Source organism: Ictalurus furcatus, chromosome 1, assembly GCF_023375685.1.
Source record: "Ictalurus furcatus strain D&B chromosome 1, Billie_1.0, whole genome shotgun sequence".
Lineage (NCBI taxonomy): Eukaryota > Metazoa > Chordata > Actinopteri > Siluriformes > Ictaluridae > Ictalurus > Ictalurus furcatus.
The window spans coordinates 16,339,666-16,354,659 of record NC_071255.1 but is presented as its reverse complement, the minus strand read 5'-3'; the positions used below and the strand labels follow the sequence as shown (position 1 = coordinate 16,354,659).

The 14,994-nt window shown below is 39.5% G+C and overlaps 1 protein-coding gene across 11 annotated transcripts in view; it reads left to right on the top strand.

Moving 5' to 3' along the window:
- The window catches only part of mef2d (myocyte enhancer factor 2d), a 62,505-nt gene that overhangs the window by 25,810 nt on the left and 21,701 nt on the right, over positions 1 to 14,994 (top strand). For all 11 annotated transcript variants that reach the window (XM_053629333.1, XM_053629359.1, XM_053629351.1 and 8 more), the window contains 2 exons: positions 9,734 to 10,174; positions 11,797 to 12,000. In XM_053629333.1, the coding sequence (XP_053485308.1) occupies positions 10,121 to 10,174; positions 11,797 to 12,000 (258 nt within the window). In that variant the 5' untranslated portion in view covers positions 9,734 to 10,120. The remainder of the gene's footprint in view (positions 1 to 9,733; positions 10,175 to 11,796; positions 12,001 to 14,994) is intronic.

The window sequence follows — 14,994 nt, the reverse complement described above, 5'->3', positions numbered from 1 at the left end:
GCCATTTACATCTGGCATAAACCAAACACAGAATTCCACAAAAAGAACATCATATATACAGTCAAGCATGGTGGTGGAAGTGTGATAGTGTGGGGATACTTTGCTGCTTCAGGGCCTGGGCACCTTGCAATAATTGAGGGAAACATGAATTCTGCTCTCTACCAGAAAATCTTAAAGGAGAATATCCAGTCTTCAGTCCGTAAGTTGAAACTCAAGCGCAACTGGATTATGCAGCAAGATAATGATCCAAAGCATAGGTGTAAGTCCTAGTCCTAGATGTAAGTGAAAGACTAATCTCCAATTATTGGAAGCGTTTGGTTGCAGTTATCGCACAAACAGATTTTAAGTGGGCAATTAATTTATTTTGTTACAATTTATTTTGTAACACTGGTGATAGCTGTTGGATAACTTTTTTCCTTCAATAAAAAAATAAAGAAAGAACAACTGTATTGTGTGTTTACCCCACTTGTCTTTGTCTTATGTTGTATTTTGTTTGAGATCTAAAACTTTTTAGTATGAGAGATACACAAAAACAGAATAAATCAGGCAAATACTTTTTCACAGCACTATTTTTATATAATAAAGAGCGGTGCTTATTTTGAGAGTGGTAAGAAGAAACACCCATATTAGAGCAGACTTTACATCTTCAGTATGCATGTTTTAATGCAGAGATCGAATTCATTTAATGCATGCAAAATGCCCATGCTGTGGACAATTTTTTATTTATTTTTTTAAAGTAGCCCGATTCCTTGAACCTGGCAAGACAGGTGACTGGGCAGTTTAGATGTGACCACTTGCATGTAGTCATTTAGATCTGCATCTAGCACTGTCCACCTGTGATACAATCACCTGAGACAGATGTTAATACCATGCATGAAATGGGTCAGTATTGTATTTATATGCAGTTATATTTCTTGGACTTCTAAAAACCGGAACGGTTATCTGCAGCCTATGTATTTCGTTGATGTGTTTGTCCATTTAAAGGTGATTATGGACAGAATATGGGCCTGTAGCTGTGAAGCTAGTCACATCATGAGTACAGAATAGTCTTTTCAGACAGGCTTCTCTGTCGTAGCTCAGTTTTACAGAATGTTTTGTTCTGCTTTTTGTTAATTACTGTAACAATCTAAAATACAAATCTCATTTTCACCCAGCTGTATACAGAGTCACAATGCAAGCTTGCATCTTCCCAGTACACTCTCATTGAAGCCTGTGCTTGCTCTTCATGCTCCACTGCTTTTGCGTCAGTTTTGACTCTTTTACCAGTTCCAGGACTGGCACCATATGGCTGTCGATGACTGTCATTGAGCAAGCTGTGGTTTGGGTGTTGTTTGTGAAGCAGCTCTTTTGCAATGAGCTGAATTAAACATCTGACAACTGTGCTGTTCAGTACACGGGGATCCTGTGCTAAGCTGCAAAGGTGATGGATTTCTGTGCGCTGCTCTGGCCCGAATCCAGTCCCAGTCCAGGCGCTGGCTCTTATCTCTAAGCCCCAGGCTACTCTGCCTTCAGTTCCAGGCAGGGATGACAAAACTGGACTCTCTCTCTCACACCCTGCAGAGGAGATTACATGTTCTCGCACTCACAGTTGCACAGAATGGCGTATGCCCACACATGGATGTGCGCCTTCTGTGCTTATCCAAGTGGAACTCTGGTGCTTCAGAGCACGTCAGCATAAGATGGATTGCAGCAGCACTGTGTTTGATAAGGTTTCTCTCAGGCAGGAGTACGTGAAAGATGTAGAGCTGTAATTATTTCAGTGATTTTCTAATTACTTCTTCAGTAGATTGTTTCCATTACGTAAATATGATCAGTATGCACTATGCTGCCATTCAATACTGTATTGACTTATTTTAGCGATTATTAAAAATGTCATCACTTATCACTCGGAAAACCACTAATATTACGCAATGAATACCACTATCTTTTGCACCAGATTTGGGAAGAACATTAAAATTGCGGCTGAACAATGTTATTTTTATTGTTACCGCGATGAGTATTGAAGCTTCCTATGCATAGATGACATCATATGTGTAGGACGAGAAGCAGAGCTCAGTGGTGAAGGAGTATCTGCCATCAAAATGAGTAGGCATGTGGGGAAGTACGGAAGATTTGTCTCTAAAACCAGTAGCGCTTTAATTGTCTTTGAGCTATATCTTGCAATAATCTCTCTCAAACATATACTGAGTAACAAAGACAGCTTGTAATCAAACTCTGAAGACCAGCACAAGCAGCATGCCTTTTTCGTTCAGGAAGTGATTGTGTTTTAGTCAGTGCCACTAGCGTTATCTGGTCAGCTTGCTACTATCAGCTTTGTGCTGGGTTTATTATTTATTAAAATACAAACATAATTTTTTTAAATAAATTGGAAAATTTGATCTTGCAGGGGTTCATCTTTGATTTCTTACATCACATATGATTATTGCATCATCCAGCAAGGTAATTACACATTTAATTTTTTTCTGCTTATTATGATCTGTACAACTGCTCTTGGTCCTCATGAACTCGCACTAGTTCCTTATGCCTTTTGAGCAACTGTGGAGTTGTTTGTATTGTTCTTGTGCACATACAGGTGCATCTCAAAAATTTTAAATATCGTGGAAAAGCTAATTTTTTTTTACATAATTTCATTCAAAAAGTGGAACATTCATATATTCTAGATTTGTTACACATAAAGAGAAATATATCAAGCCTTTTTTTGTTTTAATCTCGAAGATTACAGTTTACAGCTCATGGAAATCAAAAATTCAGTCTCTCAACAAAATGTTAGAATAAAGAATTTATAATACAGAAATGTCGACCTTCTGAAAAATATGTTAATTTATGCACTCAATTACTTGCTCTTTTTGCACGAATTACTGCATCAGTGTCGTGTGGCATGGAGGCAATCAGCCTGTGGCACTGGTGAGGTGTTATGGAAGCCCAGGTTGCTTTGATAGCGGCCTTCAGCTCGTCTGTATTGTTGGGTCTGGTGTCTCTCATAGATTCTCTATAGGGTTCAGATCAGGCGAGTTGGCTGGCCAATCAAGTACAGTAATACCATGGTCAGCAAACCAGTTATTAGTAGTTTTGACACTGTGGGGCAGCCCAAGTCCTGCTGGAAAAGGAAATTAGCATCTCCATAAATCTCGTCAGCAGATGGAAGCATGAAGTGCTCTAAAATCTTCTGGTAGATGCTGCATTGACTCTCAACTTGAGAAAACACAGTGGACCAACACCAGCAGATGACATGGCACCCCAAATCATCACTGACTGTGGAAACTTCACACTGGACCTCTCCACTCTTCCTCAATACTCCGGGACCTTGATTTCCAAATGAAATGCAAAATTTACTTTCATGTGAAAAGGGGACTTTTGACCAGACCACTGAGCAATAGTTTTTTTAGTAAAAATGTGTAGTTAATTAGCTGATTAGAGCTCGTCTCAGGTTGACATGGCTGTATTATAAATTCTTTATTATAATATTTTTGAGAAACTGGATTTTTCTGGTATCTCATTTTCATGAGCTGTAAGCCATAATCATCAAGATTAAAATAAAAAAAAGGCTTGAACTATTTCTCTTTATGTGTAATGAATCTAGAATATATGAAAGTTCCACTTTTTGAATTCAATTACGGGAAAATACTTTTCCTTTATATATATATATATATATATATATATATATATATATATATATATATAATATATATATATATATTTAGGTGCACCTGTATATGTATCCAAGAGTCATGTTACCTCTTTTTCTCTAATGTCAGACCATTCCATGCTTTTCCATCACAAAAGAGCTATTAAGAGCCAGGTCTCCGCTAGCATAATCAACTCTGTTCCAGCACCAAAAACCTGATAGTCTGGAACTGAGGCATTGATTACGTCTGGAGCAGAGAGCTGTTTAAGTTGATTGCCATGACATGACTTTAAGCAACTCCAGGCATTCACATGACCACCATAAAAAGGGGGTTTTGTTTTTAGGAGGTTGACGATTACTACTAATAAATAAACCATTTATATCAGAATAATGGGTTTCTCCAATTTGGCCATCTGCAAGTTCCCACCCACTAACCCCTATCATGCCACAGCTACAAACCAGGGAGGATGTAGGCTAACTTCCCCATTAACACATTTTTCAAACTACAACATGCACTATATCACACAGAGGATTAGTCATTGACACAGTGATTGACAGTGAGAGAGCAATGCCATAGATGTCTCTGTTTTTGTCTTTTGCGCTCAGTATTACGGCATCATTGGGAACTCGCAATCTCCCGGCGATAAAACAAACACTGTTCTGCTGTGCCACTTGCAAGCTTGAAAAAAGTCCAACTATTCTACTGGTAACTACATTACTACTGGCAATGCGATAATGGTAATGTTCAGAATAAACCATTAAATACGTTTATGTGGAAAATCTGTGGTCTTCATTCAAGCGCAATCATTGTCTATGATGGTATCCTTTTGGTGTGTGTATGTTATTTATGTTATTTAAAGCAGGGTTCGGGTTATGTTGTGGGCTTAGGAGTAATATTTGTCTATGTATGTGTGTATATATATATATATATATATATATTTATATATATATATATAAAATAAGTACCTGGATTCTATCATTATAAACTCCTGTCCGTTTTGTGATTGATTGCTGATTTGAAAGTTATATGCTTACAGCTCGCACTGTAATTTGGACTTGAATTAAGTTGCTTGAGAGCGCTTTTCTCCACAAGGCTTTTTTACAGACCGATTGTATAGATCTCATTTTGAACTGCCTTCTAGAAAAATCTGAAACCCAACACTTACAGTCAGTCACGTCACGAAATCAACTCAGATTCCACTCAACTGCAATCTATTTTACCTTGTGAGGTCAAAGTGTGGGTTTTACTGAGTATATAGAAATGAACTCCATTAAGATCTTGGCCGGTGAACTCCATTAAGATCTGCCATGCCAAGTCCTGTCTGACAGTCCTCTCTGAAAAAAGCCTCTCCTCTAACTCAAAAGAACTGACTGGTTGGTGTAAGTGTTACAGAATGCAGCTCTCCTTTTCGCTTTGAGACGGTTGTGCAGTGGAACAGTTTAGTGCATGCTCTTAGTGGTTCAGATCAGAGCTGGGGAGCAGTCTGCTGTGTGCTCCCAGGGTTAAAGGTTAGTGTCTGACTCGGGTTTGCAGATAAAGAAGGCTTTTCATGTGTGCTGGCCTCATATTCCAACGCGCAGTCTGACGCAGCAGTGCCTTTGAAGCTGGACGAGTCCTTTCTTCCTATCAACACATACTTTCTATCTGCAGAGAAAGAACGGTCACCACAAACATTTCTCTGTAGGATGAATGCATATGATGGTGTCACATTTACCAACCACAGTGCACCACAGAATGAAATAATCAAGCTAACGACAGGGACAGTTCCATAAAACCCAGCAGCTTGGTGTGTGTATGTGTGTGTATGTGTGTGTATGTATGTGTGTGTGTGTGTGTGTGTGTGTGTGTGTGTGTGTGTGTTTTGAATAAGCCTCAAATTGAACAGGAGTCCTAACTAACACAGTCTTCACACAGACAACTTTAAACCATTCAAATGTAGAAAATTATATAGAACAATAAATTGTTTAATATGTTGTTTTTTTTATGCCCAAGAAACTACTAAAAATGTCAGTACACATTTACTCTCATGGCAGTATGGATAAATATACATAAATAAACAATTTGGAAACATCTACTTGTCCCTCTGCCATCCGTAATCCCAACCCGGCTAGTAAACTATCATAGCTCCCAAGTGGACATGAGCTGGATTTTAGTATTTTGGTATTAGTAGTTATATTAGATTTTAGTGTCTTGGCTGCATATCTCACATCATATCAGTCTCCCTGGGAACAATTGCCAATTTTCAGATTGTTGAGTACAAAATGTGACTGTTGTTACATTATTGTAAAGGCCTTGTCCAAGGGCCCAACAGTGGCAGCTTGGCGGTGCCTTCAGGTGACTTTTCTGATCAGCAACCTAGAGCATTAACCATGAAACCACCACTACCCTGTTTACCCTGCAAGTACTATTAATTGCAGTAAAAGCAGCTAGCACACTCTGGAAGTACATGATTTGAAACGTAGCCCTACATGAGCTTTTTCTTCGAGAGCGTACAAAAAGGAAAAGTTATGTTGTTTTGCAAAAATCCCTCCCAAGCTAGTCTCTTGTCAATTTCACTTTGCATACTATTAAAAAGCAAAAAAACAAATACTACATTTGAAATGATCTTGACTACCTGAAGTCCAGCTTTAAACTAAAATTCTCTCGAAACCAATTTTATCCACTTTAACTATTTTTAAAAAATAGCTAAATAAAAATACATTGATCAATTATTATAGATTGATCATCTTGTTTGTTGAACAATTTATTGAATTTATTGAAATTGTCAGTCTGTTACTATTAGGGCTGCAACTAACGATTATTTTCCTAATTGATTAGTTGGCTGATTATTTTTCGATTAATCGGATTGGAGAGGGGAAAACTTTCAGTACCTTTTTTTTTTTTGGTTTATTTAAAATAAAATCCACAAACTGAGTATTACAAATATAAACTTCAGACTAAAACTTTTGTCCAATTATATAAGTCTGAAAAGAACCCAATACACACAGACACACTCCAGAATATATATTATTTATTTAGGACTGTAGTTTAATTCAGTGCTTTTGTGCATCCATAAAAATAATGCATAAAATCATCATGCGCCGTTGACTAGGAAGTGGCTTTTACTTCCAGTTAGTAAACAAATGCTAGTGTTCTATTTGAGATGATATTACCTTTCTAAAGTTCACACACTAGACGGTAGAGTACACAGTGTATAGTGTATGTGTATATAGGACGTCATTTGGGATACAACTTTAGTATTTACTGTCCGAAGTATGTTTTCGAAACAGAAGTAACGTAATGAGTAAACCCACCCCGTGCCGCGCACAGACCGACTAATCGATAATAAGATTCGTTCACAAAGATTTTCATAATTGATCATTATCGATTTTATCGATTAGTTGTTGCAGTTCTAGCTACAATATAATAATAATCAACTTGACTCTGCCCAATGTGAAACAGCTTCCCATCCTTCTCTGATAAAACTAATCCATCTGAAATTCTGTGTTGCCCTGAATAAAGCTTTGAGGAATTCTCTAACTGAGGATAAATCCTGAATCTGGGCTTTCCCCCCTGACTTTAGAGGGCCTTCTTTGAAGTAATGATGAGGAAATACTATTTCCTTGATGCCGTGCTGTGTGTAGTAAGAGTATGTGCTCCAGTCTCCAGTCATGCGAGTGTGTACGCAGTCTGGATTTGTGTGTAAATATAGAACACTATTTTAAGGCTTTTTTTTGAGGCGGAGATAGTTATAGCAGGTTTTAAAATTATCATAGCCCACATGTCTATTTTGAGGTAGCATTAAGCTCATTCATGCTTCCATTCATTCAGACATGTGCTGACTGTGGAAGTCCCGACTCCCGCACACAGCCGTCTGCGCTTAGTGCTTGTTTCAGTGTATTTTATTTTTAACCGAACTGCTGTATACACAGGGTAATATTTGTTTGTACAGTGCCCAGGCGATTGCTAAACAACAAGTAGGATACAACATGAAAGCTCGATTATTAGCTCTAACATTTGAAAGTTATGATCAGATGATACTGAAATTGTTTATATAATTCATTTCATAACAGATACAGTACATATTCGCACTGCCGCTGGTTATCATGAAGATGTATTGCTGTCTGCTCTCAGACCTGCGTGTTGGTTCAGTTTATAATCACATGCCTCGTGCGCAGTCGGGGATGCAGTATCCTGCCGCAGGACGGCGAGGCTCAGTGATGTGGCTGTGATGTCTCTAATGAAGCTGATACAGCACAGCTCACCTCCTCCTGCCCTAACAGCTCCAAGGGAAATGTAAACCTCCAGAGGAGTGTCTTCTCAGTCTCATCATGCTGCTCATCCTGCAGTCTAGCTCAGATTTCCTTGGCCGTTATCTAAAGAACACTTTCTGTCTGCTTATTAGGCAGTTAAACATGCATAGCATTCGAGATGCATTGCTACTTTTTTTACCCTTTTTTTGTGAACTACTTTAATGATCTATTTCTTTAATTATTCATTTGGCTGAGTAGTGTGCAGGTCTGATGTAGACAGCACAACATTTGTCACATATTTTTAACATATTAAAAGAACTCTATATTCGGCAAAGCTCAATGTAGTGGACTTCTGCATTTTATTTAGCTCCAATAGAGATATTTCATGGCTGAAAAGCTTGGTACAGTTTAATTACACTAACCTTTTTCTTAGCTATTAGAAGCTTAATTAGTTATTTCACCAGATCATCAGCACTGATACAGAACATTTTACCACGATTCATGCATGTGGGCATGAATCTTAATGAGCCAACATGTCGTCTAAACTCTTCATATGCAACAGCGAAGATAGCATGGATTTCTATTCATTTACACTTTGTAAAACTAACTAAATAGTGCAGACTCTGTTGGAAAACATCTGATGGGTAAAGCAAAGCTAATTAGATAGTTAAGATACTGCTGTCAAGTACAAGTAAGGCTATTTATTTAGCTAGCTTGCTTTCTAAAAAAAAAAGAAAAGAAAGACCAACAAACCAAGTCTGAATGCATGTTTTATCCAAGTAGTCTTGTCAAGATGCTGCCACTGTAGGAATGCCACTGCAAGCTTTACATTTTCATCTACTTGACATATCCTTTTACTCGAAGCAGCTGAGCACTTGAGGGTTAGGAACCATGCTCAAGGGCCCAAAAGAGGCAGGCCATCTATTTTTAACACATTTAATGATTTAACCTTAAACACTGAGACAGCACTGCCCTAAATGATGCTTTGTCAGGTACATGTTCATCATCACTGCATTTGAACTTTTAGTGTCACTATTGTCGGTCATTGTTGCGCTCCTAAGTTGAACCTTACTGACATGATCATCTTTAATAACACTACATATACATATACATATACATATACAAATACACAATAGGAAATGGCATAGGACAAGAAACATTCTCAGAATTTTATATGTTCATTTTATTCTTGCAAAGGATGAGGAATTATCACAGATTATTGTTAGCTAAAGAGATGCGTCCAGATTAGGGATGTAACCGAGTAGAAACACATTATTCTGCTTGAACAGACAGTGTGTTCTAAACTGATACAAATACAGCTTTTTTGTAAAATAAAGCTTACCAGAAAGCTTCACAGGCCATTTGATTGAGACTAGAGTGTGCACTTTCATGAAGCTCATGGGACAAATAAAGATGTTCATTATCCTGAATGTGCAGTGGTCCTTAGTAGCTGCTTGGTCCGGGCCATGATGGTTTAAATTACTAATAGTTTGTTTATATTTTGGGAAATAGTACCAATTAAATTAATTTGAATATATCGCTGGTACAAACAAAAATAATTACCGTGCAAGCAGGAATTAAAAACAGTCCTGTGCACATCTCTACTTGAGACCAGTTACTGTATGAACTGGAGTGATTTAACAATTCACAGACCATGCTGACAATGCTGGCATGGCATTCTACCACTTGGTTTTTTCCAAAACACCAGCCTTCAGGTTTATGCCGTGCCCACGTCAGATTTAAATCTGAATACTAGATGAGAATATTTGCATCACAAAACATAAAAGCAAGTTATATGTGCATTTTATTTTTATTTATTTATTTAAAGTCTATGCGTGTTTTTTGGTCTAACTCTTATGCTGTCTTCTGTTTTAGGTCCATAACTCATCATCATCATCATAATCATCTTCATCTCCATCATCATCTGATTTTTTTTCCGAGTGGGATTGGAACACAGTACAGACCCAGAGCGGATGATTACAGCCTGAGCACGCCGTGAACCGAAGGCTCTGCCAGGAGGCCTCGCTCCTTCCTTACTTACATACTCCTTTTTTTTTCACTGTGGGGGAAGAGTCACGAGCCCAGCTGCTTCAGACAGGTGGGACAGGGAGAGTGAGGGACAGTGTGTGGGCGAGAGAAAGACAGGCGCCTAGTTGCCATTTGCGGTCCTGTACACGCATCAAGACGGCCACAACCTTTGCCATCTGATCTCATCACGAGCTCCACCCTGCCCCCACCACAACCCAGCCAATCACAGCAGACATGGGGAGGAAAAAGATCCAGATCCAGCGAATCACAGATGAACGGAACAGACAGGTGAGAAGCTTTTTTTTTTTTTTTTTTTTTAAATTAAGTGTATGTGTATGTGTGTTTGAATTCTTTTATTACTCTTGACATTAAATGAATACAGTTTGTTGTATTTAGCAGTCTTTATTTTTGGTACCTCTGAATTATGCCATCTGTTTTATTTAACAGCTCTATCACTTGCTGTTTTTTTTAACTTTCACCCATTTTACCACCAGCCTGTTGGAATGAGTTGCAGAACCAAGTCTGTTTTTATTTTTCTCTTCTTAGCTACATAATTAGATTTATTTTTTTTTTTCTGGTTTTCAATATCCCACCAAGTCTTATTGACTCCCACAGTGACATTCTGACTGTTCCAGGTGTCTATACTTAACTGGCCTGCTTTCAGCTCTTAGTCAGCTCTGTTCTCCTTCAGATGCACTGGTGGGGTTTTTCTTTCTTATTTATCCAAAGGTCCATGAGTTAATTACAACATCTCTTTTATTCCCTGTAACAGCCTGTTCTAAAAAAATGTTTTTTTTAAAATTTGGTTTGATTGGTATAAAATCAGCGTTGACCAACACAACCAGCACATGTACTGCCTTCCCCTCCCCGCCCCCCAATAAAACAAACTCATAGAGACATATGTGTGTTGAGGCATCTGCAGAAATCCAGCACTGATGGCAGCAGGTGAGAGCATGACGTGTAAAGACCAGTAGATAAGCTCACAGTGCCGAGGTTAATTGGAAAGAAAGAAGAAGTGAGAAGAACCACATGCCACAAATGCACACTTTTTTTTCTTACTTCTTATGTTGCTATTGGTTACCTGCAAGTCTATTTTTTGATGCCAATTATCATGCGCTTGTTTGTGCTAAATTTCACATTATGCAAATAAGAAATACGATTTTCTCTTAATGAAATATATCACCTTCTATTAAAAAGAAGAAGCTGAATTCTCATATGTCATTAGTATGCTCATAGTCATCCACTGACCTTTGGTTTTTCCAAACAAAATCTTAATTTAAGATGGAGCGAATCAAATGTTGCCGTTTTATTTCTGGATAATATTGGATTTGGAAGAATATTATGGGGTTTTTTTGTGTACAGTCCCATTGTTTTAAGCGAGCCTTTAGTGCGGTGCTGTATCTCAGCAGATGGAATATGGTCAATACAGCTCTTTATTTGTGGCACTCCATCTGTGTCTCCCTGTCTCTATATATGTGTGTGTGAGTGTGCGTGTGCACATTTCTGTATTTACATGGAGATAGAGAAGGCCTGTGGAAAAAAATTTATTTGTGCATGCGGGGAACACGAGAGAAAGAAACAAAGGGCACCAGACTTAATGTTATTGAGTTGCATCAGTGTAATATGGAGGGGGGCTAGTTTTGTCAGAAGTAAATGAAATTTGACTGATGACAACTGATGAAATCATTTCAAGAATGTAAACTTTTGTAAAAAATGTGTGCAAGACATAAACATTTGCATACTTAATAATTTAATTTTGTTATTAAAAAGTGTTATTTATTTATTTATTTTTATGAATTCTTGTGGGTTCCTTATATATTTGACCTTCTCCTGCTCTGTGTCCTATGCTTTTGTTCTGCATCCCTCCTGTTATCTGTGCAGTCCTCATCTGTTCCTTCTTTCTCCGGCAGGTGACGTTCACCAAGCGCAAGTTTGGCCTGATGAAAAAGGCCTACGAGCTGAGTGTGTTGTGTGACTGTGAGATTGCCCTCATCATCTTCAACCACTCCAACAAGCTGTTTCAGTACGCCAGCACCGACATGGACAAAGTGCTGCTCAAGTACACAGAATACAACGAGCCTCATGAAAGCAGGACCAATGCAGACATCATAGAGGTAATGCAGCCACGGACAAACAAAGCGTCTTTTTGCTTTAACAGGTTTAGTTTGTAGATTCAAAAAGCTCCTAGCTGATTGGAAGCCAGGTCTCACCCTTGTTGGCATTATAATGCTAGCTGTGCAAATTTATCGTTGCTTTGGATGCTGTCTATCGTTCGTATAAAATAAAGTCAGTTGTTCTTATAAATTTCTCTTTCTTTTCCCTAGCAGTGTATGGTTTTCGTTCTTAGCTTGTATAGGTGCGGGCTTGTACACTTCAGAATGAATGAGAGCAGGTGTCGGGGGTCATGGCCTCCTGTGTGACAGGGAGCAGCTTGCTGCAGGTGTAGGCGAGGTTTACAGGCGTGTGGGTCCCTATAAGCCACTGGCTACTTGCCTGGAAGATGGTGGGACAGCAGAGGTAGGGACAGCTGGACCTTCTGGCTCCCCCTGGCCTTGGCCTGAAAGAGATGGCTACACACACTCACACACACAGCCCACACACCCTGTCCATTATAAGCAATTTGAGATGTGACTGCCAACATACACGCGTGTAGGAAGTCCATGTTGTTAAATATTTTAGATAATGCATTTGCTTCACAAGAATATGAGCTAAATAACAGCAGTTACTGTGATCTCAATGAATGCGTAGATGCCTACGCTTTTAAAGAATCATCAGAGAGATATGTGGGAGAGAGCACTTGCTTCATGTTAGTTGAGTGCATATGGGTAAGAAACTAGCAGTAGGTGTCTTTCTCATGACAGAAGGCCACGATAACAGATGTGCATGTTTCTTACTGGCTACAGCTGCAGATGGTCTGTGTGTGTGTGTGTGTGTGTGTGTGTGTGTGTGTGTGTGTGTGTGTGTGGGTAAGAGAGGAAGAGAACACATGTGATGTGGTAGAAGTGTTGTGTGTTGGTGCCGCTGTGGGCTGTATCAGCTCAAGGCCTACTGGGTAACTGTGTGTGTGCACGCTTTGGTGTGCAGTGGACCAGAAAGCTGCTTCATGTAATATTGAGATGCAGTGTGTTATGGCTGGAGCTCCACTTGCCCCTGACATCCAGCATCAGGGCCTGAGAAACTAGTCCAGCGGAAGGCGGTGCCACTGTACACGCCTTTAGATGCTCCAAAATAATGTCAATTTCTCTCTCTTCTTTCTCACACAGAGCATCTGGATTTTTAAATACCACAGTAAAATATTGTAAAGTCTTTATGCTTAGAAATTGTTAGCTCTGTATAAATTAATGACCAAATCAGTCTTTGCTGATTTCCCATCTCCCTCCATTTATCGTGTTCTGTATTATATCTAGTATAGTTATATACATATAGGCAGACATTCCATCACACTACTGGATGAATGTGCAATCATGCAACGTTTCTGCACTCACCAGATTCTCTCAGTGTCTTGCACAAAGCTCTGTGTGTGTGTGTGTATGTGGCTTGCATTTCCTGCCAGAGTGTGTTAATCCGCTTGACTGCAACTCCCAATGAGAGAGCAAAGGGACATGAGAAAGAGAGAGCAAGTGTCAAGAGATGTACCAAGATGAACTAAGTAAGAGAAGAATAAATTGAAGGAAGGGAACAAGAGAAATCGGAGAACAATCGGAGAACGTGCAAAAAACAGAATAATATTTATGCTGCGTTATCACTTTCATGACGCAAGCAACCGACTGTAGTCTTCAGCTCATGCTAACCGTCCTCCACCACAGAAGCCTTTTCAGAAACTCATAGACTTCAGCTGGACAGGTGCTTCAACTGAAGAACTTGTTCCTGAACCTTTGTGCTCCAAGATAAGCACTTTTCTGTGTAGCAGGAACTGCTGGAGCTTGCCACATTGTGAGTGATTTGATAGGTCAAATGCAAGCTATGCTGAATGACTAAACCACTTATTCAGAATTTCAATAACCTGTGTACAGCTGACAAGCAGTTCCAAAGCTTTTATATTAGCTTAACAAGAGCATATCAAGTGGTGATTTTGTGCAGGAGTGGTATGGCACTTGCACATGCACTTGCAGTTTATGTGCACACAGCAGGGTCAAAGTGTTACATTAAAGGACAACACAACTTATCTTTATAAGACTTTACAAGCCTGATCAGTCTTATCTTCCATGTTTGCTGTGTTGCCACATGCTGAAATGTCATATCCATTGCGCTACTTGTGTATCCATTTGCATCACCTCTGTTGTTTTACATAAGTACAGGAACTAGGAACTTTTCCAGGGACAGTGCACTTTTCATTCAGGAGAAGTTTAATTCCTCAAAAGGTTCTGGAATCTCAGTGGAAACATGCCTGTTGGTGTTTCCAGACCAAGACAAGAGGCCCACGCACTCTACAGCTTAATCTGACCATCTCAAAGAGATCCCTGTGACCTGGCACATCCCTGTATAATCTGCATGTGGTGGAGCAGCAAGCTCTTATGATCCTCCTCAGCCACCACAGAAGTGGATCAGGATGATCTTGTGGTCCTGACACTCCAGTCTGTCCCATGTGGAATTGTTTTGGTGTAGCATAGCTTAGCACACCTTGCCTCTGTACTGACATGCATCATTAGTAAATGGGCAGCAGGGCAGAATAATGCTTTATAAACAGTGAAGAAACCAACAGTTTGAGGTGTTGGTTCGATTAAAAGCTAGCAATACTCAAGCTGTTCTCAACAGTGACTCATATCAACTCCATAAAGCACTCCCTACTGCCTCCCCCCCCCCCCCCCAAAACCCCCAAGCTATGTGCACTGTTATCCAAGCAGCCGATGGAGAAGTCACATTAGACCCATGTATAAATCATGGGCACAGTAATGCAGGAAAGCACTTTTCAAAAGGGGCCACAGCCAAGGTAGGCATATAGGAGGAAATATCCATGCGTTTCTGTGTAGCCTCTCTGTTCTTTGGCCAGCCATAGTACAGCCGTGGCTGGGTGTGTGTTCTCCAAGGATGAGAAGAGGCCCCGCACATGCTCCGCATAGCACAAATGGGACATGACATTACATTCTGCCTCCACGAACAGCAACCCA